General features: G+C 50.7%; 1 protein-coding gene across 5 annotated transcripts in view; it reads right to left on the bottom strand.

Annotated features, from left to right (window-relative positions):
• TRAPPC12 (trafficking protein particle complex subunit 12) overlaps positions 1-24,890 on the bottom strand; it is a 73,630-nt gene extending 48,740 nt beyond the window's left edge. For 4 of the 5 annotated variants that reach the window (XR_007129852.1, XR_007129851.1, XM_047743761.1 and 1 more), the window contains exons 1-3: positions 24,673-24,890; positions 16,730-17,914; positions 6,878-6,994 (exon numbers count right to left, since the gene is read on the bottom strand). Coding sequence is in view for 3 of the 5 variants with exons in the window: in XM_047743761.1 (XP_047599717.1) it covers positions 6,878-6,994; positions 16,730-17,914; positions 24,673-24,867 (1,497 nt within the window). In the remaining 2 variants the exon portion in view is untranslated. Of the gene's footprint in view, positions 1-6,877; positions 6,995-16,729; positions 18,003-24,672 lie in introns of all 5 variants that reach the window. The other variant, XM_047743762.1, reaches the window with a different exon arrangement.
• Positions 24,891-27,286: the final 2,396 nt, after the last annotated feature.

The following is a 27,286-nucleotide window of genomic DNA, read 5'->3' as shown; positions in this document are numbered from 1 at the left end:
CTTGGATAATAATTAGCGGCCCTCCAAAGATGAACCCCTACCCAACCAAATTGTACTCCGTAGTGTTCTCCTTCATTTGGGGCTGAGGGGGGAGGCGAGCAACTAGGAAACAAAGTGGAAAAATGCTGCTCGGGGGACTGACAACGAGGAAAGGGTTAAGACTGTACTGTGGGGCACAGTCTGTCTCATCCATTCTGCGCGGGAATCAGGGACAGCCTGCCGTTCTGCGTTAACGTTAACTGTGTCTTGTCTCCCTCTAGGTGAGCTCTGGGGCCCAGGGCCTTGTTGAGCGTGTGCTTTTTAACTTCTAAAAGTACTTCCTCAGCATTATACCTACCATGTACATGTGCTCAAAAAATGGTGAAATAAAGTTCACAGAACTACAAAAAAGTTGCTGAAAAACTGTACACTAATAATGAAAGAGAAGTAAATGATGACTTATTAGTGATTGATCTTTATTAGCTGGAAAAAAAAAAAAGGCAACAAATGCCATTGCTAGCCTAAGAAATGATAAAGAACGATTTCAGAGAAGATGCACGTCCGGGCTGACACGGGGACACGAAAGCAAGCGCGTCTGCACGCTGCTGGTAAATGTTCATGGGAGGAACCTTCCGGAACCCAGCGTGCACTAACAAGCCTCCCAACCGTCAGGCTCCGACCTAACCGCTCTCCCAGCACTCCTACTGAAGAAATAATCACATATGCAGAAGGGATTTCTCAACAAAGTGGCCCATCCCAAAGTTATTTACAACTGTATCAGATTATGTAGTAAATAACATTTGTAAGTCGGACACTTCAATATCAGGCAACGCTTAAGGTATGTTAAAAAGACACAAAATCATCAACAACTTTGAGGTGAAGTTCGGTCTAGTACACGTACACATACGTACACACAAGTATCCGTAGTCACACGTAGACATACCACACATGCACAGAGACACTAAATGTTAACAGACGGTGGTCACGCGAACAACTTTTCTGGATTAAGATGCTGTTCGTAAAAGGAGGGCAGAGGGCTTTGAATGAGAGAAAAGGCTGCACCGGGGGCGACGAGCACTAGCAGACGAGAACGTCGTGTCGTGGCCACCTAGAAATGGATGGTGTGTCCATCCCCCCCCCCGCCCTACACGGAAGGGACGCACGCACGCGCTGATGACCAGCAATAGTGCTTTACGCAGGAGCCAAATTAATGCTTGTTGAGATAAGACTCTTAAAAAAACCCAGTCAGTGTGCAGGTATAGGTGGTGGCTATGGCTGCTACAGCACGCGGAGAGGTTCTGTCTTGGGGGGCAGGACTGCGCGGCAGAGGGAGCTGCCTGACACAGCGCCGCCCCGGCGAGCTCGACGCCATCGGACATCCCTCAAAGGCACGCGGAATCTGCGCGTGTGCAAAACCTACATAAATGAGGAAATCTGATCGTGGATATTTATATGCTCTGAGACAAACATTTACAACACAGTGAAGACTCCTACCTTATTTCACGTCTATTATGTAGATACCCACCACCAACAAAACATTTAAATGTGCAATAAAATTATTTGCAGGTACTCTGTGAATGTGAAGTGCTCCACAAATGATTAGAAATAATAAGATGGATCATATAAAAAGCCTCAGCTCTTGCTATGATTTCACACACTGCGATGTCTTCTACATTCCCAACTGGATCACAACTATTAAAAGTGAAGCCCAAACCCATCATCTTAATGATTCATTTTCCAGTAAATGGAAATCTTAAAAAGCAGCTTCTTTCCTAACTGGGAAGAGAAAGCAGAATGTCTGTGCTCCCGTTACGGCTTCTCCCCACGATTTCCCGAAGGTGAGTGAGTGCAGGAGACGCATGAGGACAGGTGTGGCTACGAAGCGGCTCCGTGCTGGGCTAGCCCCCGTCTGACCGACACGGCTGGTCTACAGCAGCATCTCGCAAACTTACACTAACCTGACGGCCAGTTTTCCCGGAGTCAGAATGACCGAATTCCTCAAGACAATGAGCAGCACGGGGCAGGGTTGTGGGTGCCTCCCTGCCCTCCTTGGCTGCCTGTTTGAGAACAAGGAGTCTAGGAGAGAGGCAAGAGCCAGAGGGATGCAGACCTCCTCCCGCCGCACAGGCTCACTGCCGTTCAGGGCTGGTGCACACTCAGCACGGCTCCTTTAAAGACTAAGCTGGATGTGGATTATCTTCTGGTTCAGGAGTCACACATGCCAGTAGGTTTTCCTCATACCACAATTTAAAAAGAAAAAAAGAAAGAGGAAAGCACACCAAGAATTTGTTAGACAAATTTAGCATTTAGCATTTACATTTACCCAAGTAAATTTTTTCTCCTGATAAGAGAATACAAAGTATTTCTTTGTGTATAATTCAAGTGTACTTTGATATTTCGAAAAGATTTCCAGGGGCCCTGGGCGGCTCAGCGGATTGTGTTTGCCTCCGGCTGGGGTCATGATCTCACAGGGTCCTGGGATCAAGCCCTGTGTTGGGCTCCCTGTTCAGCTGGGTGTCCGCTTCTCCCCCTCTCTCTGCCCCTCCCCACCCCCGCGCTTGGCTCCCCACCGAAATAAATAATCCTAAAAAAACAAAAACAAAAATATTTCCAGACAAGAATATTTTTGTTCACACCAAGTGGGATCAGCAAAGCCCATAACTATCTTATCCACCAGGAGCCCGGCAGTAATGGGAGGCCCTAGAGAGGGGCGACCTGCACAGGTGCAGATGGGCCAGGACGACCGCGGAGGGATGGAGCCCCACCCAGGGCCAAGGACCAGAGGGACGCCCAGGCAGGAGGTGACGGCCTGCAGGAGCGAGGAGGTCACAGGAGGCTGCGCCAGCTGGAGGGGGCTCTCCTGGCTCACTCTGCCCTGCAGAGCGGGGGAGCAGGGGAGAGACAGAAGGCCTGCAGCAAACACGCCGGGTCAGGGCGAATTCGCTGCCAAACATGGCCAGGGTTTCAGGGCTGCCCTGGACGCAGAGCTGTGGCCCAGGGATTATTGGCTTGTTTTCAAGCACTGACACACGCGGGCCCGCGACGGCAGCCTTTTTGCACGCTGCTCTGATGGCTCGGCGCACTCAGGGAAATCTACTTATACTGACGAACGCGGCTCTCCTGCATGTGTTTCAACGGCTCCAAAGGATTTAACTGACTGCGCAACACCACTTTCTTCTTCCCGCTCAGTGCTAAGGTTTTCCAATAAAATTTCGGGCTAATACAAACACAGGAACAAACATTCTTGAGCACGTCCTTCCATGCACGGGTACGAGTGTTTTTCTGCAGTACAGGATTGCAGGCAGAAATGATGGGGGCGGGTGGTACAGAGCAGGCAGTCCAGCTCGTTCTCCGCTGCCACAGATGCCTGTGGCTGCTGTGCTCAGGCGGCTGAAACATGCCACGTCTCTGGGACACCCAGCAAGGACAAGCGTTCCCATGTCTGTAGGCTATGTGGTTTCTGTGAACGGCCTCTCCATATCATCTGCCTTTTTCCTACTGGGCTGTTTTTGTTTCTTATGCATGGTTTGAAGGTATTAATGTGTATTAATGTTCACTTTAAGAAAAAAGATTTTATTATTCATTTCAGAGAAAGAGAGAGAGAGAGAGACAGAGTAAAAGTGAGCACAAGCGGGGGGTGGGAGCACAGAAGGGGCAGCAGACTCCACTGGGCAGGGAGCTGGACCCCGGGCTCGATCCCAGGACCTGATCATGACCTGAGCTGAAGGCAGATGCTCAACTGACTAGGCCACCCAGGTGCCCCTGTGGTCTCTTTTTAATGCTGTTTATGGTGTTTTGGTTGTATATAAGTTTCAAGTTTTAAAGTAGTTAAATTTATTCATTTCTCCCTGAAAGATTTAAAGAATGCTTTTCTACCCTGAGTCATTAAGAATTTACTCTATTTTCTGGAATTCAAAAATCGTTTTAATTTATTTGGAGTTTACTTTTGTGTGTGGTAAGAGATAGATCTTTTTAACTTTTCCCACTTGGATATCCCATTAATTCTGTACCATCACGGCTTAGCTTCTCCTTTCCCTAGTAACCTGCTCTCTCTACACGAGTGTGTGTTTTGGGCTCCGTCCTGTCACTCGCACCCTGCGCCCCTGTCATTTCCCTGACCCACTCTGGCCCCTGCCCAGCTACCATGGAAGAGATGTGGTTCCCACTGCAGTCACTCTTCTCCAGGGTCTGTCCTTGCACGAGCTTCATGCAGAAGGCCCGGGGACATTTCCTTGTTCACGCACGCCAAGCATGCGCACACGTGTGGGTGTGTGTGCCCGCAGTTTACCTCTCCAGACTCCAAAGGGCATGGCCTTCAGCTTTCTGATGTCTTTTCAGCTCTTTGGACTTGCCCGAGTGATGACAAGAACCTAGCAGGGCCGGGGCCCCTCTGTTAACAGAAACAGGTCAGGGAAGACCAGGGCTGGCCCATGCCCAATCAGCCAGGTCTGAGGGACAGGACGAGACTGTTTAAAGGACAGGCCAGAATGACCCAACGTGCCGAGTTCTAATGGCTGGTACTCCCTCCCTTCAAACCAGTGGGACCTCACCTCAGCAGCCTTGTGAACCACAGCTTTGGATTACACACTGCCTATCTGAAATTTTAATTATGTATTTTCTCAGAGTGCTTTTTGCTATTTTTACCACAGTCTTGTCCACTTTCTAGCCCCCCTCCTGATGATCCTCCTCCATTTCGATAGATGTCAGAAGTATTTGGTGAAAAAATTATTTTTATAATTACAGTTTAAGGCATACCCTCTAAAACTTGAAGCTCTGTAGAGAAAAATCTTATGAAAATCTCACAATTACTGGAAATGACATGTAGAACTCTGAAAATAAAGTTAGTCTGATATGAGAAAAAAGATCTCAACTTAAATAAATGTTACTTTTTTTATATTAGGAAATAAGATATAACTATCTGAAAAACTGAACACAGGCACTCGACGACTTCCAAAAGATGAGAAAAATAGTCCAATAAAAGTCACTCAAGTAACTAATGGTATGTACATAACTTTCCCCACCTATGACTCACAAGGAATCATTAAGTCTATATATGATACCACTAACGTGATTAAAATGTCCTTCTCCACAGGCTGTGACATTCACTTCCCTGTAAATTACAATGTTAGAATGCGTTGACATTACTGAGGGAAACACATTTCAAAACTCTTTCCTAATCTTAAAGAGGCTAGGAATTATTTTAGGACATAATTAAAATACCACGGCAAGGTAATATTTTTATAAATACATTTTCCACCTTAAATAGATCTCCTTGCTAGGACTCCTGGTGTTATGTATTTTCCATGTATGAAAAGCCCCAAGCCACTGTATATATTATTAAGAGCACAAATAACCGAGGCGGGTAAACAGACCGCCTGTAGAACAAATGAGTTACAAGGACCGTGTGTGGCTTTGTGTGTACTTTTCAAACGGATCATTACAGGGGTGCCTGGGGGGCTCAGCTGGGAGAGTAAGGGACCCTTGATCCTGGAGTCCTGAGTTCAAGTCCCACGTGTGGGGTCGAGTTTACTTAAAAAGATAAAGAACTACTGGTCACTGTGCCGTGGCCGTCCAGGGCCGCCCGCCCCCGCGAGGGCAGTCACAGCCGCTGTTGCGCGCTCAAACCAAGGCCATGACAAAAACCTCCCGAAGACGTAGGAGTGTGGGTGTGACAAGCGTCCACGACCACGGAAATGCTCGCCTGTAAAGACCTATCACTTCATTAACAGATAGTAAAGTATATGCATATTTAAAAACTAGGTGTTTACACCCTTGTAAAACCAGACTATCGCCGGGGCACCCTGGCTGGCTCAGTCAGCAGACACACAACTCTTGCTCTCTGGGTGTGAGTTTGAGCCCTCCACTGGGTGTGCAGATAAATTAAAAAAGAAAAATCTTAAATAAACAAAAAGCCAGTCTATCTCTGCATCTTTTCTTCTCAAAGCTTCTGAGTCATTGCAATAATTCCAGAATCACTTCCGTTAAAAAACAAAACAAAACAAAACAACGAAGCACTTGATTTATGTTTACTAAAAAATGAAACTTTAATCATTTTTTTAAAAAAGATCTTATTTATTTTACAGAGTGTGGAGCAGAGGGCATGGGGCAAGCAGGCTCCACACCAAGCGCAGAGCCCGACGTAGGGCTTGATCCCACGACCCTGACATCACGACCAGGGCCAAAAGCAAGAGCCGATTCTCAGCTGAATGAGGCACCTGGGTGTGTCCCTAAGCTTTATCTGCTTTGTGTGTAAAATATCTGCTCAACACCTAAACAAATGATCCTTATTCACCTTTTTGAGGACAGACACTCCTTTAAATATGATGAAAGGTAACGAGGAAAAAGGCAGTTGTGGGGGGCGTACAGGTTCCCGGCGTTCAGAGACCACCAGAAACACCCACCCGTTCACGTTAACGTGCCTGTAGTTCAGATGGCTCCCTGTCAGCGTCTGGGGCTGCACCTCTGCCTGCAATTCACACCTACTCCTGTCATGAACAAGGATTCTCCTGTGCATTTCTGGTGAACCCTCCCATTCAACAATAAACCCTTTATGCCAAGTGGCGAAAACGAAGTACTTAAAAAAAACAAACATAAAAACGAAAATTAGTTATCTTTAGTTATCATATCTGATGAAGCATATATTTAATTGAAGTATATTCTGCTTCAAGTAGTTTAATCATTTAAAATAATGGCTTTTTAACTAATTGGCCTTAAAATTAAATGTATGTTAATATGATACTTTTTGCTGCACAGGACTGGTATCTAATTCAACAAAATTTTATGGACACGCAAGGCTTTAGATAACACATTTGAAGTAATTAACTCCAAGGAAAATATGACAGAGAAAGGCTGGCCTTCTAGAAACAACAGTACTGAAATCAAACCCATCATTACTTACGATCAGCTGTCTCAACCCCACGAAAGTCTGCTCCACGGACTCCGCGCGTAAGACCTGTCTCTTCGCTGCGGCCCTCTCGCCCAGGAAGCGAAGCATCAGGTCTTTAACTGCGTCCCCCTGGAAGGAATGGAAGGAAAATATGTCAAGACAATAAAATGTTAATTAAACTCAGCTAACCAGAACCCATAACTAAACGAGATTTCTTTTTTCTCCATTGGTATATGGAGGTTAAAGTGTGGTTACAGTACAGTAAAACTTCAAGCATCACCACCTTTAATAAAATGGGTATCTTAGAACTGCGCCTTCTTTTAGAAGAGGGGGAAATCACCAGCCCCAGGACCAGGCTTATACAAGGGATGCACCGGGTGGGGAGTCAGGCCCCAGGGCTGGGTGGGGGCCGGAGTGGGCTGGCCTCAGGAATCCAGCAGTTTGCCCGGGTCTCTGGGAAAGCCTCCGGGAGCTGGCTGCAGACTTCCTTCTGGGGCTGGGTTCACCCCCAAGCCCGGAGAGAAAAGACTGCCCTCCCCTGCGGGTCCTCTACCACCAGCTCCGCCAGGCCCCCTGTGCACGGGAGTCGTGCTGTGGGCTGGGAAGTGCCCTCACGGGCCTCTGCGGGTGGACTCCGGCCTCACAGCTTGACTCCTTAGGCTCGCCACCCCCGAGGACAGGGTTCGAGGACTGAGATGTGGAATCCACAGCACATGAAGAGGGTCGCTGGTGCGGACGGGGATGAGCGGGACCACGGCGCACAGCCGATGGGACACAAGACGGTGTGGCCACCGTGCCCCAGGAGGCACGTTCCTTGGAAAGTCAGAAACAGGACCGCCGTAGGGCCCGGTGAAGCTGCTCCCAGCTGCTTATCTGAAGGACATACAAGCACTAACTTGAAGAGGGGTCTGCACCGCCCTGTTCCCGACAGGATGTGGAAACAAGCCACATGTCTGCGGACTGACGCGCAGAGAGAGGCAGCGAGCGCCCTGCGGAACAGTGTTCAGCCACAGGAAGGAACGGAATCCTGTCCGTGTTTCAGCGCGCAGGGACCCTGTGGGAATTCTGCTACATGGAAGAAGTCAGAAAAAGCCAAATCCTGCATGACCTCATTTCTACGTGGAATCTTAAAAACACAAAAACCAAAAACCCAAACAAACTCACAGGGAACAGAGAACACAGTGGTGGCTGCCAGAGGCAGGGGTGGGGAGCAGAGACCAGCCAAATGGGAAAGGTGGTCAAAAGTGCAAACTTTCAGTTACAGAAAGTCCTGGGGACGAAAGGCAACTACAGTTACCAACACTGCGGTGTAGACCGGGAAGTTGCTAAGAGAGTCCATCTTACAAGTTTTTATCAGGAGAAAAATAATTCTAGAATATCTAAGGTGAGGGATGTTGACTAGACCTATCGTGGAGACCATTTTGAAATATCTGCAAATATTCAGTGTATACACCTGAAATGAATACAATGTGTATCAATTACACCTAGATTAAAAAAAAAAAAAAAAGTGGAACCAAACATAAGGGGAAAATGGAAGGGTGAGGGGGACGGATGCAGAGGACAGGGCGCTTTGGCCCAGCCAGGGGAGGAAGGATTTCAGTTGCTGGAATGGCCAGGGAGCAACACAACCTGGGGAGGTGGGTGTTGGGGGCTAAGAACCCTCTCCACCTCGGTGAGCACAACGCTGCTTTCAGCCGCAGACCGCTGAAGGCCAGCAGTGCAAGGCCACCGGGAGCACACAGCGATGCAGGCCAGAGAGGAAAGCAGCATGGAGGTGTCCCCCGCAGACTCCACAACCGTCTCTGCCCCTTCATTGTTGTCCTACCCTTGGCATAGGCATGCAAGGTGAATCTTCCGCGGTCGCCCAGAACGCTGACAGCTAAAACGCACCAGCCTGTGGACAATGTGTGCAGGAGGGCAGAGGAGGTGCTGCAGGGGTCTGTGGCTGCCCATTCACAGGTAAAGGGGGAGCGGGGGCCTTGGCAGGGGCGATGCAGGTCACCAGTCTGGTCCGGCCCAGGGCGCTGAGCCCGGTGCTCCAAGAGGCCAAGCCGCACCCTCACTTATACAGCAGTGAAAATCCAGAAGCAGCACTTTGATGATTTTTTGCTTTCAGAGCATGAGATGAAATGCTTCAAATGCTAGAAGGGGCTAACTGGTCCAGGAGGGACAATTAAAGGGCAGAATAAAAAGAGCTCAGCCATATGGTTCCACAAAGCTTCCAGGAACGCAACTCCTATCAGACAAAGGGCTTTATCCGAGTGGGAGGAGCTGCGACCCGGGAAAGGGCAGAATCCCACCTCGCTGCGGCAGAGGGAGGATCAATTTACTTCCGCCATCCTTGCAACATTCTGTTAATTAGACCACACTGAAAAAATCTTTTGCTTTTAAAATTCTCCGCTGGTTAACATTTTTGTCAGCACAGGAAGTTCCTGTCACAGGAGCACATGTAGGACTAACAAACTTCTTACCTATGAGGGCCCAAGGGTGGGGCAACATGTCCTCCCGCAAACCTACTGCTGCTATGTCACTGAGCTGGAGGGGACTATGGCCCAGGAGTCGTGATACCTGACTGCACATCCTCCTATGGTTGCTGGAGAGGGAAGCAAATTTCTCCCACTCTGGATTTTTCTTAGAGCTATGCTGCTGCTCCTGGGGTGGGCTCCGCTTGGCAGCCTTGGACCTCTCCAAATCAGCAACTCCTCAGTGAGGGACTAGTGCATCCACTGCCAGAGCAGGAAATGTGGGGAGACAGCTGGGAATGAGCCAGGACTCAGGCAGGCAACAGGGAAGATGTCTGTCCCCCTCCAACACTCCCCCTCTGCCCCCAATCAGATGTGTTTATGCAAGAGCAAGGGGCTGATCTCGGCTCACAGATGGCCGCGGGCCGCCGCCCCTCCTGCAGTCTGGGGACCACTCACCAGTCCCTTCTTGATTTTAAGGGACAAAGACAACATGGAAACCAGAGCAGCTGATTCACAGCACGCGGGCTTTACTGTCCGGGAAACAGGAAGCCACAGTGGTCGTGGGGCAGTGGTCTGAAGAGATAGTGGGCCCCACACCCGACCCTGCGCACATGGAGCTCTCTGCCCTGGCCCCAGTGGAGAAGCTCCAGGAGCATGTGATCCCCTCGCTCCTTGTGCTCTCCCAGCGTAAGCCAAACCTCCTGAACAAACAACATCAAAGAAACAAAAACGAGGCAAAAACCCAAACTGGTGAAATGTAAAATGGTGCAGCCATCCGGAAGACATTCCTCAAAATGTGAACCCCAGGGGCGCCTGGGTGGCTCAGATGGTTGAGTCCCTGACTCTAGGTTTCGGCTCAGGTCATGATCTCAGCACCCAGGAGCCAGCCCTGGGTCAGTCTCCACACGCATCAGGGCGTCTGCCTGAGAGTCCGTCCCTCTGCCTCTCGCGTGTGCACACACATGCTCTCTCTCTCTCTCTCAAATAAATCTTTAAAAAAAAAAACGAACCTGAGAGGTGCCATGTAACCCAGCAGCTCCACTTCAAGGGACACACCCAAGAAAGATAGAAATGTGACCACACAAAACTTGTTCATGATGTTCACAAGCAGCGTTATTCACAACCACCCAAAGTGGGAACAAACCCAGTGCCCGATGAGGGATGAATGGGTAAAACGTGGAACATGCAAAGCCAGAACGTCATCTGACAATAAAACGTGATGACACAGGCTACAAAATGGGGCGCTCCTGAAAACATCATTGTCTGTAACAGACGCCAGTCATGCGAGACCACATGTTGCACGACTGCACTTGCATGAGACGTCCAGAACAGGAGAATCCACAGAGACAAAGAGATCAGTGCTGGGCTGGGGCTGGGGGAGGGGCGCAGGAGATGGGAGGTGAATCTGAAGGGCTTCTTTTGGAGGAGATAAAAACGGACTGTGGTGATGGCCGCACAATTCTGTCACTGCCAAAACCCAGTGAATTGCATGTTGAATGTGCGGCACATGGAGTGTTTTCCATAAAGCTGTAAAACCAAAACCAAAGCGGCGCCTGGGGGGCTCTGTGGGTGAAGCCTCTGCCTTCAGCTCCACAGTCATGGTCTCAGGGTCCTGGGATCGAGCCCCGCATCGGGCTCTCTGCTCAGCTGGGAGTCTGCTTCTCCATCTCTCTGCCTACTTGTGGTCTCTGTCTGTCAAAAATACAAAATCTTGGGGCGCCTGGGTGGCTCAGTGGGTTAAGCCGCTGCCTTCGGCTCAGGTCATGATCCCAGGGTCCTGGGATCGAGCCCCGCTTCGGGCTCTCTGCTCAGCAGGGAGCCTGCTTCCTCCTCTCTCTGCCTGCCTCTCTGCCTCCTTGTGATCTCTGTCAGATAAATAAATAAAATAAAATGAATTTTTTTAAAAAATACAAAATCTTAAAAAAAACCCTGAAAAACAAAAAATAAACAAACAGAATTTTTTCTTGTGAGGCCCCCAAACACATCAGAATTCGAGAATGCTTCAACAAGGAGAGCTGTGGGGGCTGCCACAGAATGGCCTGAACTGGCCCGCACGTCTTCCCGAGCTCTCACACTTCAGCTCAGCTCTGCAGCCTCAGCTCAGGAGCCGCCTGTGTGGGTGGTGAGCAAAAGCAGCACCGGGACGGGACTGTCCTAGTGTGAGGAAGGGAGGAAGCAATTGTTTTCAGACCCGGTGGAGGGCTGGGATCCCAAGACTGGGACAGATGACTTGAACTCTTGAATTCAAAGGCACATCTGTGTGAAGAGGAGTCCCCGGCAGGGTGTGGTGAACTTGCTGAGGTGAGGAGACCAAGCTGGGAACCCGAGAGGCCGGGGAGCTGGAAAGGAGGGAACGCTGCGCAGAAGCCCGACTCTACTGCTGGACACTATGTGGTCCACGCGCAGGGGGATGCTCTAGAAGGCGAAACGACAGGGGGGCTGAGCAGTTCTCAGTGCTCACACATGCTGAGAGATGTCAAGTTTATGCCAACTGTTGTGGAGCACTCTCTATGAACACGGAGGCTCTCAAGAGATGTGAGAAAGGCCACCCATGAGTAAAAGCTCCTCTAACCTCACCCTAAGAAGCTTAAAAACAAAGCTGAAAAAGATCACGTCAATCTGCATATATCATACATACCCACCAGAACGCCAACCCAAAATAGGAAACCCACGATGTCTAACCTCTAACCAAAAATGACAAGACACAGGACAAAGCCAGCACATGTGGCCCACAACCAAGAGAAGAGGTAAGTACAAACAGACCCCGAGATTACGGAGACGGCGGACCGTCTGGAGGAGAACCTTCAGGCTGCTACTACAAATGTTCGTGAGGGTCTGAGGTAAAACTTCAACACACTGGATCAAGAAAAGGATACGTGAGAGAAGCAAACGTAAATTCCAGAGATAAAAAATACGAAAAATTCATCAAAAAGCATCAGCTACGAACTAAAAAGCAAAGAAGGAAAGACATACGGACTTCAGGACACGACTGCAAGGATTTCTAAGGGAAGCAAAAAGAAAGAAAACTGCGAAACAGACACAGATCCCCCGTGACCTCTGGCAAATCTGAGTAACGTGTGGAACTGGAGTCCCAGGAGCAGAGACAAGGGAGGGGACTGAGAACTCTTTGAGGAAGTAAGGACCAGAATACTCCCAAGTGGGAAAACACATCCCAACGGAATCAACAAACCCAAGCAACAGAAACAGAAAAGAAAACCACGTGACGGCACCTCAGGGTCAAACAGCTGAAAACCAGTGATAAAATCTTACAAGTAACCAGAGGAAAACATGTACATTAGGTACAGAAGAGTGAAGATACAAATTATTAAAGGGTGCCTGGGTGGCTCAGTCCTTAAGTGCTTGCCTTTGGCCGAGGTCAGGGTCCCACGGTCCTGGGATCGAGCCCCGTGTCAGGCTCCGTGCTCAGCGGGGAGTCTGCCTGTCCCCCTCTGCGTCCCCCTCTCACCTGCTTGTGCTCTCTCCCTCTCAAATAAACAAGATCTTAAAATTATCATAAACTTCACATCCAGAGTATGATGGAAGGGCATCTTTAAAATGTTGAATGGGGGAAAAAAACACCTGCCAACCTTGAATTTTATACTGTAAACATACTGCGTATCCAGGAAAAAATAACCTTTAAAAATGGAGATGACATAAGTGGTTTCTACAGACTAATCAAAACTGAGAACACGGGGCTGGTGCAGCTGCAGGGACGGGTGGCTCCTGCGCTTCTGGAGACTCCTGACAAGGGGTTTCCACACGGACTGTGTGGGCCTCCCTGACGGGATTCCAGGGAATTCCGAGGTGCAGGAAGGGGGAGGGGGAAGGTGAGAATGGGGGAACAGAGTGAGAAAGGGGTGGTGGAAGGATCTAGTCTCCAAGTGCGTGTGCCAGGTTTCTCATTCTGCCAGTATGGGCTGGAGAATTCTGACGCCCACGAGAAGGGCCTGGTCCCACCACCTTCCGCACCCTGTCACCCTCAGCACTGAAATTTTGCTGCTTCCATTTACTCCCTTGTCCCGTTTCTGTCTCTTTATGAACAAGCACCATCCAATGATTTTCCACTTCCATTCCTTACTGGTTCCAAAAAGTTACAAACTACCATTTCTGCACAAACTTTTTATTTACTCCTTTGAGGACAGAGGCCACGGGCAACCATAATGAGCTGAAAATGCCTGTGTCCTCCCTCTAATGCCACTGAAGAGGAATGAGGTGTCACACACTCCCCTTCCAGCTCCTAACTTAGCTAAGAACACCGCAGATGTCACTACCCAGAGAAACAAATTAAAATCTTTTCAAGTTTTATCCCCCAGGAAGGTAATTTTTAATGAGGTGAGCAACCTGGAGAGGAACTGTGTTTTAGAAAGCCGACTGAGAGTGAACATCTCTGTGGAAATAACAGTAACGGGGGCGGGTATTAGTAAGTAAACCCAATCAATGGTTTCAAAAGCTGGTGCGCCCGGACAGTGAACACAGAACCCAGCCTTCAGTCTGCTGCCAAATAAACACAGCACGTCGGCTCAAGGGCGGCCACACCTTTCCCTCTCCGCCTGGGGACCGAACACGCAGACGGAGACAGCGAGCGCACCGGCACGCGGTCACGAGGGAGAGTCGGAGGCGCCCTGGGAACTCTCTTGGTTCAAGTTCCCGTCCGTCCCCACAGGTTCCCGGAGCAAGCGCCGGGCACTGTCCGCGGTGCTGGAGGCGCCACCGGAGGACCTGGAGGAGGTGAAAGGCAGGCAGGCCGCTCCCGAGCCCTTGCTGAGCCGCGCGGTGTCCTGACTTTCTCTCGGGCAGCCGCGTGCGAGGGGGAGGTAAGTCCCGGAAGCTTCAGAGCTAGGGAGGGCGCAGGACAGGGCCCGTGGAGCTGATCCAGCCTCGGGGAAACCAGCCCGAATGTCGGCGCCTGTGTTTCCTGACTCAAGAAGGACTGACTCGGGGCAGCTCGGTACTTCTGGTCCGACACGGACCAGCCGCAGGCTCTCTGGCATTCTAGGCCCAACCATGCAAGTCGTGTGCTCACCCCAGACCTCTCGGCACCCAGAGCGAAGCCCCTCCACACACCTCCAAACGTACCCGAGGACCCCTGGGCAAAGTCATTTCCAGGGCAACGTCCAATTTTCCCCTGAATTACAATGGGGGGCGCAAACCGCAAACAACAGAGAGTGCAGACGGGAAGTGCTAAAAGGCCAGTCCCACTGAGGCTGCGGGAACACAGGAACACAGGCACTGAGCACAGGCTCCCCAGAGCGGGGACGGGGACGGAAGGAACAGGAAGCAGAATAGTAAAGCGCCCCCTCCCCACGCTGGCAGGGAGAATGGAGGCAGACAGGGCCAGGGAAGGGTGGGAGGAGTGTGTGAATACGCAAATCAAATCCTGCACGTCCAAGCGTCCCCTGAACTCAGAGTCCAGAACCAGAATTTATTACAAAGATCCCGCAAAAGGAAGTTTATGTTCAGTATATTTTGCTTGAAAGAGTGAGAAGAAGCATCCCAGGTGCCTGGTGCACGGCGTGTGCACAGTAAGTGTTTGGTACCTGAACGCACGGTCAAGACTGCCACGCAAAGTGTCCAGAACCTATGGGCTTGCACCGCTAGGTCCCTAGCAAAGAGCTACCAGCTCCATGTCCCCAGTGTGGCCCTTCCCTGGGGCACAGCAGTCCACCAACGCCACGACATCACACGTCCCTTAACGCCACAACATCACGCCTCCCACACTCTGGGCTTTCCGACCAGCCAGGCGTGTGCAGGACAGGGCACCTGCTTCCCCTGAGCGGGCGGAGACGCACCTGCACAAGGCCAGCCCCCAGGGTGGAGTGGTGCCCCCCATGCACTGGGCTGGGCCACAACCCTGCCATCACCTGCAGCGGTCCTCCCACACGCTCACCTTACAAGTGCATGTTACACGTACTTGTGAACATTCTTCCCGTACCATGCATGCCACATGCCATCTGGTACCCAGGTTTTAAAATTTAACAATAACATATGAACTTCGTTAAAAATTCTGCTGTATGGGGCGCCTGGGTGGCTCAGTGGATTAAAGCCTCTGCCTTCAGCTCAGGTCATGATCCCAGGGTCCTGGGATCGAGCTCTGCATCGGGCTCTCTGCTCAGTGGGGAGCCTGCTTCCCTTCCTTTCTCTGCCTCTCTGCCTACTTGTGATCTCTGCCTGTCAAATAAATAAATAAAATCGTAAAAAAAAAATTCTGCTGTATCATCATTTTTAAACATTTTTTATTAAAAAAAAAAAAAAAGATTTATTTATTTATTTATTTGAACGAGAGCACGAGAGAGTGTGTACAAGCAGGGAGTGGGGAGGGGCAGAGGTAGAGGGAGAAGCAGACTGCCTGCTGAACAGGGAGCCCAGGAGCCTGAAGCGGGGCTCAATCCAGGATCCTGAGGTCATGACCTGAGCTGAAGGCAGATGCTTCACTGACTGAGCCCCCCGGAGCCCCGCCTCCGTTAATATTCCATCGGACGGACGAGTCGGATGTATTCAAGCAGCCTCCTGATAACGGCTTTTGGGTCCTTTCAGATGCTTTGCCATAATAAACCACACTCTGACAGGCATCCCAAAAGCTGGGTATTTGCATACCGGTGACATTATTCTCTTATAAAAAAATTCCTCAGACTGGCTTTCTGGACCAAATAATATGCACATCTGGATGCTGATTTAAAAACTTCATTTAAAAAAGTTTGTACTGACTTATGGTCCCATTAGGTCCCATTAGGGCTGCCTGAGACAGGCCATCTTCCTACACTTTAGCAAACATGGAATAATCATAAATCAAATGTCTAATTAGATAACAGAAAATGGAGATAATCTTATTGTCTTTGACTGGTAGATTGAAGTTCTCTATGTCACTATTTATTCTATAAAATGTTGAAATCACTTCTGTGATTTGATTTACTTTGTGGGCCATCCACTTTTTTTTAACGAGTCTATAAAACTCCGCATCAAGCATGTAAAATGCGAAACTCCCCAGATTTAAAATGAAAGGAATGGGGGACTCATTGTCTGTTGAAGCTTACGTGTCACAAATAACCTGACCACACGAAGTTCCCGGTTATGTCAAAGAATTACGACGTAACTGTCTACCTTGCTGGCATGTACTTGTAAGACTCTGGCCACTGCCTTAAATATATCACATCAGGGAAATCAACGGAGTTCCAAATTAGCTAGTGACGTAACACAGCCTCTCCAAATGAGGATTTTAGGAATTGCTGAGAAATGAGGACTTTTCAGTCCTTGAGAGGCGCGTGCGCGTGTGCATGCGGGCACACCCCCCCCCCCCATAGCAGGGGTGAGGGAGAGGGAGGGAAACAAAAAGACGAAGAGGAACTGAAGTGGCCACTGAGTCCCACCACCAGCACCCCCTCTAAGGATGTCTCCCACCTACCTGGATGTTGTCGAACTTGAGGCCCGGCATGGTGAGGCTCTCCTTGTCTACGAACACTGTGCTGTACTGCTGGGTGGCTACTGAAACCAGGATGTCCCTGGTCGCCTCCCCGGGGAGCCAGGCGTCACTCCTGCGGTCCATCTCGCTCATGCTCAGCGCCGTGGCAAAGGGGTCCTCGCTCCCCGCAAACACAGCCTGGATCTGGGAAAACGGCTTTGGAGACGGAGAGATTTCTAGAGAAGCTGTGGAAACCCCTGCTTCTGCCTTTTCCATCCCTGGGGAGTGAGAAGGCTCAGCGGCACCCGGGGACCTCTCTGCCCCCGCAGCGGACAGCGAAGACAGATTTTCTGGAGCCGAAGAACCTGCGTTGGGGTTACTGACGGAGATGAAAGTGGACGTCGTGAACGAATCGAAGAAGTCTGAGGCCAAGGAGTTAGTGTTGGCGGGATCGCCAAAAAATTTACTCAGGCTGGGGCTTGGCTGCACCGCCTGCGCAGGGGTCTTGGCCACCGTCTCGCTGGCGCCGCTGAAGCTCGGAGACTTCACCATCTGGGACTCGAAGCCGTCCCGCGGCAGCAGCGGTGGCTGGCTGAAGATGGTGCATACGGGGATGGGCTCCTCGTGGGGAGGGGACTGCCTCAAGGGTGCAGCGCCCCCCGGCCCCTCTGGGCCAGTGCTCCTGTCCCCTGGGCCAGGGTCCTCTGCTCCCTCCTCCCCCAAGGCCGGCACACCTGTGACTTGACTGTGCTCTGGGTCGGGGGTCGTGCCAGAGATGTCTTCAGATGCACCCTCTCCGTCACTTTCACTGTCCTTGCTCAGGGTGTCCACGGCTCCTTCATCCTCGAGACTTTCCAGTCTGGGACCTGCGCTGCCTTCTGCAGGGTCCCCAACATCCTGCAAACAGCCGAGGTCACCTGCGTCATCTTCGCTATTATTAGGAGAATCAGAAATGAGGACGCTTTCCATCATATGCTCGTTAAGCTTATCTACAAAATTATTAGAATCTTCCGACATAGTCTCATTCTCTTCAGACCTGAACTCGTCCCCGCCGAGGTCGATGGTTTCCTCATGATAAAGCAGGTGCCCCTGCTCTCCCTGCGGAGTGCTGCTCCCGGCGTGTCCCTCGGCTGGACGCGAGTCCCCAGTCACGCTCTGCTTGGCGCTGTTAACGTTCTCCATGGTACCCTGAAGCAAAGACAGACAGGAACCAGCACGTCAGCTTTCCAGCTCAGTTACTGAGCTGATCTCACCTTCTTGTTCAAACTCTTCTAAACTTAAAAACAAATGGTGGATACGTGTCATTATACCTTTGCCCAAACTCCGGGGACGCATAACACCAAGCATGAGCCCTAAAGCAGACTGTGGACTTTGTGTGATTGTGATGTGTCAACACAAGGTCCCTGACTGTAACAGACACACTGCTTGGTGGGGGCGGTGATGGGAGTACGGGGAATCTCGACCCTTCTGCTCAACATTTCACAGCGAGCCTACCACAGCTGCTCCAAAAAATAGTTGATGAAACAATGTTTATCAGGTATATATTCAAATGGTTCCCAACTCAAGACTCTATATCTCCAACCATCTACTGGTCATGGTAAAAGGTATGTAACATAACCACCTTAATCATTTACCACCTTATCCATTTCTGAGTTCACAACAAAGTGGTATTCACACATTCCTATCACTGTGCAACCATCACCACCGATCTCCAGAACTCTTCTTGTTTTTTTTCAAGATTTTATCTATTTGACAGAGATCACAAGGAGGCAGAGAGGCAGGCAGAGAGAGGAGGAAGCAGGCTCCCTGCTGAGCTGAGATCCCGATGTGGGGCTCGATCCCAGGACCCTGAGGTCATGACCTGAGCCGAAGGCATAGGCTTAACCCACTGAGCCACCCAGGCGCCCCCAGAACTCTTCTCATTTTGCAAAACTGAAACACTGTGCCCATTAAGCAAGGACTGCCCAGCGCTCCCCGCCCCCCACTGCCAGCCCCTGATAATGGTCTTCTGCTTTACGACTCCATGACTCTGACCACTCTAGGAACCACAGAGTACGCTGTCCCGCACATGCTGTAGTGGGACAGCATACTACTTGCCCTTTTGTGACTGGCTTATTCTACTTAGCATAATGCCCTCAAGGTTCACCCATGTTGTAGTATGCCAGAGTTTCCTCATTTTTTCAGGCTGAGTAACAAGCCACGGTACTTCCGTACCACTTTCCGTTTCCCCATCCATCCACTGACGAACACGTGGCTTGCTTCCACGCTTCGGCTACTGTGACTGCTGCTATGAACACGTGTGTACAAATATCTCTGAGTCCTTGCTTTTAATTCCGTCAGGTATATACCCAGAGGCAGGACTGCCACATCATATGGCAGTTCTATTTTTAATTATTCAAGCAACCAACAAACTGTTTTCCATAGTAGTTGCACCATTATACATTCCCTGCAAGAGTATATGAGGATTTCAATTTCTCCATATTCTTGATGACACTTGTTACTTCCTGTTCTCATACTAGCCTTCCTAACAGGGATGGGGTCGCCGGCCTTTTATTTATTATTATTTTATTTATTCTTAGCTAGCAGAGTAGGCGAGAAGCCAATGAAACACAAAGGCCCTATTGCCTGGCCCCTGCCTACCAGCCTTGGTTCAGTTCTTGTGGATTTATACTAGGAGGGACAACGGATGAGTCTGCTTGGGTTGCATGTCCGGAGAAAGCTGTGTTATTGTAGTGTGCGTGTGTAGTGATCTATGGGTCCACGTGTCCGGTTTGGGTTATAAAAGGTGGGGAAACCTGAACAGATCGTGCCTGTGACATTTTCCCAGGTGAAGTGCTACAGCGGGACACATGAAAGAATGTTCATCATCACTAGCCATCAGGGAGATTCAAATTAAAACCACATTGAGATACCACCTTACACCAGTTAGAATGGCCAAAATTAGCAAGGCAGGAAACAACATGTGTTGGAGAGGATGTGGAGAAAGGGGAACCCTCTTACACTGTTGGTGGGAATGCACGTTGGTGCAGCCTCTTTGGAGAACAGTGTGGAGATTCCTCAAGAAATTAAAAATAGAGCTTCCCTATGACCCTGCAATTGCACTACTGGGTATTTACCCCAAAGATACAGATGGAGTGAAAAGAAGGGCCATCTGTACCCCAATGTTCATAGCAGCAATGGCCACAGTCGCCAAACTGTGGAAAGAACCAAGATGCCCTTCAACAGATGAATGGATAAGGAAGATGTGGTCCATATACACTATGGAGTATGATGCCTCCATCAGAAAGGATGAATACCCAACTTTTGTAGCAACATGGATGGGACTGGAAGAGATGATGCTGAGTGAAATAAGTCAAGCAGAGAGAGTCAGTTAACATATGGTTTCACTTATTTGTGGAGCATAACAAATAGCATGGAGGACAAGGGGAGATGGAGAGGAGAAGAGAATTGGGGGAAGTCGGAGTGGGAGACGGACCATGAGAGACTGTGGACTCTGAGAAACAAATGGAGGATTTTGGAGGGAAGGGGGTGGGGGTTGGGTGAGCCTGGTGGTGGGTATTGTGGAGGGCACCGATTACATAGAGCCCTGGGTGTGGTGCATAAACAATGAATTCTGGAACACTGAAAAGAAATTTAAAAAAAAGAAGAGCTGTAGCGGCTTTGGGGCTGGGTGCGGAAAGTTGGAGGTTACAGCGTGAGAGTGTGAAAGCACAATGAAGTAACAACACACCGTCCCTGCTCTTCCCAGCCCAGCTGCAGACCCCCTCTCCCATGAAGCCGAGCCACTCCAACGTCCTCCTTGGGACGCTGTCTGCCTGAATTGAGCCCAAGAAAGAGAAAGTTGGACCCTGAGGCAGGCTGACCCCCGGGGCTACCGAGCCAGACGAGCTGCTGGGTGTACTCCAGCTCAGCCCTGTTCAGAGGGTTTTATGTGTCTCACTTGGTCCCCACAGTCACCCTGTGGTCCAAGCGCCACCATGTCCTTCACCTTGCGGAGGAGGAAGCTGGTGTTCAGGGAGGTCACGCCCACTCAAAGCTGTGCTGCTAGGAAGCGGAGAAACTGGGGCTGGTTCAAGTTGAAACGCTGGGTTGACACCGGGTGGCAGAGGCCACAGACTGAAAAAAGGAGTTTGAATTCTAAAGAAAATGTGCTTCTTTCCTTGAAGAAGTTTTTTAGCAAAAGCTACTGTATGGGGCGCCTGGATGGCTCAGTCATTAAGTGTCTGCCTTCAGCTCTGGTCATGATCCTGGGATCCAGCCCTGCATGGGGCTCCCGGCTCAGGAGGAAGTCTGCTTCTCCCTCTGCCTGCCACTCCTCCTGCTTGTGTTCCCTCTCTCCCTCTCTGTCAAATAAATAAATAATATCTTTAAACAAAAAGCTACTATAGATAGTTATATTCCTCCAGTGAACAAAGTCCAATTAAGACGAGGGTTTCTCTACCAAAAAAAAAAAAAAAAAAAAAATGCTTGCTTGACCTTTAGAAACTATACTTAGCTGATCTCTAGATAAGAGTGCTTCTTTGTCAACACTTGCACAGTTTTCCAAATTAGCTACCCTTCCTTTTTACAGGCTGCTCACCCTGGGATCTAAAAACGAGATTACTTTAAAGTAGAGAATCAGAGTTAAACACTTTGGAGAAGTGGGACGTCTGGGTGGCTCAGTTGGTTGGACGACTGCCTTCGGCTCAGGTCATGATCCTGGAGTCCTGGGATCGAGTCCCGCATCGGGCTCCCGGCTCCGCAGGGAGTCTGCTTCTCTCTCTGACCTTCTCCTCGCTCATGCTCTCTCTCACTGTCTCTCTCTCAAATAAATAAATAAAATCTTTAAAAAAAAAAAAAACAGAAAACAAACAAACAAAAAAACACTTTGGAGAAGTTTCTTATCCAGCACAGTGACTAATTCCCCATTTGTTACATATTCACCTGATTAGCTACAAAGGAGTCAAAAATGAAAGGAAAAAGGAACAAAAGCCTTTTTCTGGTACTATTTCACAGCAAGGCAGATTGGAGGCTGTCTGGAGAACATGAGCAAATGGGCGGACTGTCACATGTGGGGCCGTCCCCCGGGTCCTCTCTGCACAGCAAACAGGCTGGGCAGGAAGACCAAGGGAACAACAAGCACGACTTCCGTTCACCTGGACAGTAGCTGAACGCAATGTCATCAGTGCCCTAGTACACAGAAGGGGACCCTGAGAATCAGAGCAGTGACCGGACTCGCCTAACATCACTGGTAGTGGGGCGCCTGGCCGGCTCAGTCGATGGGAGTACATGACTCTTGATCTTGGGGTTGTGAGTTTGAACCCCACACTGGGTGTAGACAGAGATTCCTTAAAGTAAAATCTTTAAAATAAAATAATAAAATCACTGGTAGGGGTGCTTGGGTGGCTCAGTGGGTTAAGTATCTGCCTTTGGCTTAGGTCACGAACCCAGGGTCCTGGGATTGAACCTGCAACAGGCTCCCTGCTCACTGTGGAGTCCGCTTCTCCCTCTCCCTCTGCCCCTTCCCCTGCTCATGCTATCTGTCACTGTCAAAGAAATAAAATCTTTAAAAAAAAAAAATCACTGGCAGTAAATGACACTGCCAGGAATGGAGCTCAGTCCTTCCCGACTAATCCTCATGAGGACTGACACATCCCAGCCCCCCCCCCCCCCCCCCCCACAGCGCCTGCTCCCTGGGAGACGCCAGTGACTACAGCTGGGTTAACTGCTGGTTCGGAGCCTCTCTCAGAATGAAGGTTCACATTGTACCTCCGGAAATCCCGATACTACACCAACAGTTCACTGCAGAATAACGCAGCCTATAAGAAAAGGTCTGATACAATTATAGGAAAAGGTAAAGAATATCAGAACTGGAAAAATCACATTGTTTTCATTAGGTACAGGGAAGGCTGGAGAAAGTTCTACTCTCAAAATTAGCAGAAATAAGTACGAGTCCGGTGAATATGTCTGTGTTTAGACACAGAGACAGACCAAAATGGGGGCACCAGAGAAGGACTGTGCAGGTAACACTGAGCTACTTCCCACAGTTCACTGGAATGAGCGAAAGCGAATCACTATGCAAGACCCACTCATTCTGTGGACTGGATACTTACAGCAAGACACAGCTGCTTCAGCAGTCAAGAATCAGAGATGGAAAACGAGTTTTTAGGAAAAAAATGTCTATGAAATAGGCAGATTTTTAGAAATGACAGCTCCTAGAGAGTTTTGGGAAAACTTATTTATTGAGAGTAGAAATGTAAGTTTTCTGCAGGTCAGGTAGGCAAAAGATAAAACTCGGACACAGCAACTGTGTTTACCAATTTATCTAAAAATTTTTTTTAAAGATTTTATTTATTCATTTTACAGACAGAGATCACAAGTAGGCAGAGAGGCAGGCAGAGAGAGAGGAGGAAGCAGGCTCCCCGCTGAGCAGAGAGCCCGATGCGGGACTCGATCCCAGGACCCTGAGATCATGACCTGAGCCGAAGGCAGCGGCTTAACCCACTGAGCCACCCAACGCCCCTCACTGTAAGCTTCTTGAAGCCAAAGATCATTTATATATTTTTTTAAGATTTTTATTTTCCTGAGAAGAGAGAGACGGGGCAGAGGTGGGGGGGAGGGGCTGAGGGAGGGGGACAAGCACACCCCCTGCTGAGTAGGGAGCCTGACATAGAGCTTTATCCCAAGACCCCCGATCATGACCTGAGTCGAAGGCAGAGGCTTAACTGAGCCACCTAGGCGCCCCACCTTACGGTATTTTTTAAGTACTAACTTTTCAGCGATTATTTGAAATGAAGTTTCATTAGGGACAACCCAGTAACAACAAGGAAGACCGCAGTAGTTCAGGTTCCCTTTCCGGACGTGACGCTGGAATCGCAAGTCCTTCCCCAGGCCGCGATAACGTAAACCCTATTTCCGCGGACACAGATGCCGCGGAGCGCAAGTCCGACTACCGCACACCCACAGAAGGCCCCGTGTAAGGACCCGCCGGACGGTCTTCCCGGGGCGCAGGGCCACTCACCGCGCAGAGAAAACCAGACGACCTGGCAGAGGGCGTTCTGTCAATACGGACGCCGGGGGACCTGACACAGGTTTCTGCCCGAGCCCCCTGGAAGGCTGCCGGGACAGACCCTACCCGAGCAGCAGCGTGAGGCAGCGGCCCCGGACAGCAGCTCTGAAGAACTGCTCGAGCCTTAGCCTCACTGCTCAGCGACCTTGGAAAATGACTTCATCTCTCGGCCCGCACCCCGCGCTCGCCGGGCATAAACAGAAACCGGGGCGCGGGGCACCTGTACGCGCCCCGAGCGGCGCACACGGCAGCGCGGCCACTGCAGGCGCAACGCCGAGGCCCCGCGCCGCCGAACCGCCCTACTGGCCGTCCCCCGCCCCACCCCACCCCACCGGAGCGGGCCGGGCCCACGGTCTGTCCGTCCGCTCCGCGCCCAGCTCGCGCCAGAATCCGGCAGGAGGCGAGCGCACAGAAAGACGCGAGGCGGCGGGAACGGGAGGCCGCGTCCCGCCGGGGTAAACGCCCGCGCCCAGGCGTGAGGCACACACGCCGCAGCCCCGTGCGTCCCGTGAAACAAGCGCTTTCCGTGTCCGCGGCGCACGCACTCGGCCGCCCCGCTCCGCCCGCCCGCGGCTCTGGGGGGGACCAGGACGCGGAGCGACAACGGCGCCGCCGCACGTACCCCCGCACCGCGTTCGGTCGGCAGGTCCGTCCGTCACGCAAGAGCCGACTGCGGACTCCGGCGCTTGCCCAGGCCACGCGCTCCCCGAGAGCCACAGCCGGGACCTGCAGGAGACCCTCCAGGACTAGGTGTCACGGAGCGGCGCCCCGCGGAGGAGCCCCCCCAGGGCGGGCACGGGGAGAGGAGACCCTCCGGCCCCGCAGCAGCGGCGCGAGCGGACAGGCCGCCGACGGGGGGCCCCCGCCCCCTCCCCACACTGCCGGCCCTGAGTCTCACCTGCCACCTGCCCCGGGGACTGCGCAGGCGGCCAGCTGCCGCCGCGACCAGAGACTGGAGAGAAGGCGGAAGCAGACCGGAAGTAGGGACTGGACCTGGTACCTCCTGCGACTTTTGCGCCTGCGCACGCTCTCCGTGCCGCTTTCGCGGCAGGCGCAGGAGCATGCGCTGTGCAGGGACGGCCGCCCAGCGCATTTCCGGTTCCTGCTGCGGTGGGCAGGACCGTGCGCCGGGCGATACGGGGGGCGGGGAATGGGCGAGGCAGTTTACGTCATCCCTGGGGGTGGGGAGGGAAATTAGTTTGACTCTCAGGCTACTGGGATCTGGCTCGAAGGGCAGGTGGGAGAGAGAACGCTAGGCCCTTTCTTTTTATTCTTTTTATTCCTGGCCAGAGCACCCAAGAAATACTTATTTTTAGAATTTTTTCTTTATGCTTGTCAGTATTTTCTACTTTTCCTGCTGTGTATCCGTACTACCTGTGTAACAACATTAATGATAAAGATGGCGGTGATAACATCAGTCATACGTGGGTACATTTAATCCGGCCGTGTGAGACTGCTTTGTCTTAGCTCCACAGCTTAGTCTCAGGCGATCTGACACAGCGAATAGGATCCTGCAATCCGGGCCTCTGCTTCCTTGATTTTTTTACTGCAATCACTGAGGGCTCCTTATTTGAGGGATATCTGTTGAATATTAACTGTGCCTGGCAGGGCACTAGGCACTAGGATACAACGGAGAAAAACCATTTCTGTCTTCTTTTCATACGTGATTACATTTTTTATTTTTGACAATATAGTACCTATTCAATGCATACAATGTAATGTCTTGACACGTGTACATTGTGAAATGAGAACCACAACCGATCAAATTAACACATCCATCATCCCAATGTTACTTTTTTTGTGGATGTGTGATGAAAACATTTGAGATCTACTCTCCAAAGTCTCAAGTATAGAGTATCTTATTATTAACTGTAATCATCGTTCTGTACATCAGGTCTCCAGAACTTATTTGCCTTATAATTGGAAAGTTGTATCCTTTGATCACTCGCTGCTTTCCCCTTACCACTCAGCCTCTGGTAAGCACCATTCTACTCCTACAATGAGTTCAAAGGCTGCTTTTTTCCCCCCCCCCCATATTTCAAATGTAGGTGTGTACTCATGCAGTATTTGTCTTTCTGTGTTTGGCTTATTTCATTTACCAGAATGTCCTTCAGATTCATCCATGTTTAGCAAATGACAGGATTTCCTTTTTAAGGCTAAATAACATTCCATTGTGCCTGTGTGCGTTGTGGGGGGGATTGCGGGGGGCACCCATGTGTGCCACATTTTATCCATTCATCTATGGACAATGAGGTTGTTTCCTTGTCTTGGTTGCTATGACTAAGGAAGGATGCAGTGAACATCAGAGCACAGATGTCTCTTTGACGTGGTGATTTTATCTCCTTTGACTCCCAGAACTGGGATTGCTGGAACATATGGTAGTTCCATTTTTATCTTTTTGAGGAACCTCCATACGGTTTTCCAGAGTGGCTGCACCAGTTTACATGCCTACCGACAGCGTAGGAGGTTCCCTTTTCTCTGCTTCCTGCCAACACTTGCGTCTTTTGAGTTTTTGGTACTAGTGATCCTTACGGATGTGAGGTGACAGCTCATTGTGGTTTTGCTTTGTGTTTCCCTGTTGATCAGAGATGTTGGGCACCTTTTCATACACCTGTTTCAAACCTTGCCATTTGCCATGAAGATAGAAATTAAATAGTTGGGAGAGGTGTGTGGTCCCGGAAAGCAGCGGAACCCAGCTTAGTGAAGGGGGTTCTCCTATGGCATTTTGGGATTCCATGCAGTTTCCCTTCTGTCTGTTGAGGGCATGGTCAAGGCGGGTGCAGTCAAAGAATGCTGTCTAAGCAGTGTCCTCCAGGACCATCTCTGGACATCCCCAGGGAACCCAGGGTCTTCCCAGCAGGTTCCCATTCAGAGTCAAATGCTGGTCAGATGCTGCCAGCGGTGCAGGTCACTCCCTGGCGCAGCACTAGCACTGCTTATCCCCCCCCCCCCCCCCAATAGTGGGGGCTGCCTGGGGGCTTAGTGAGCGCGGCCACTGACAGGGATCCTAGGCAGTGCCCTGGTGAGTCCACAGACCAGGCACACGTCCTAGCTCCCCAGCTTACTACCTCGGTGCCGTCCACTGTCAGTTTTGCAGCCTCTCATCTCTAAGATGGAAGGATGCTACCTTAGGCGCAGGGTTAGGGCCAAGAACTTCAAGGCAGACCTGTAAAGCGTCTGTCCCTGCGCCCTGCTGGGCACTAATGATAACAAACCACCCGGCACAGGTCCAGGTGAGCGATTCCCTCTGGGAGAACCGAGCAGGAAGGGCTCCCGCCCACCAGGCAGGCCAGTTCTTGCCTTACCGACCAACCCCTCCTGCGCCCCCGGAGATCTGGCTCCGGCCCGGGCTCCTCCCTGCCGGGTCCGCCTCCTGCGGCCAGAAGCGTTGAGAACCCGTATGGAGTCAAGTGATCAAGTGAGCATGCGCAAGAGCCTGGAGCCGTTTCCATTGGCAGCGGGAGAGGAGCGTATTGATGACGTATCAGGAAAATACAGGAAGTAAGGCCTAC

The sequence above is a fragment of the Lutra lutra genome, chromosome 9 (assembly GCF_902655055.1).
Source record: "Lutra lutra chromosome 9, mLutLut1.2, whole genome shotgun sequence".
In the NCBI taxonomy this organism is placed as follows: domain Eukaryota; kingdom Metazoa; phylum Chordata; class Mammalia; order Carnivora; family Mustelidae; genus Lutra; species Lutra lutra.
Note: the sequence above shows the minus strand (reverse complement) of the source record. Positions and strands in the feature narration are given on the sequence as shown.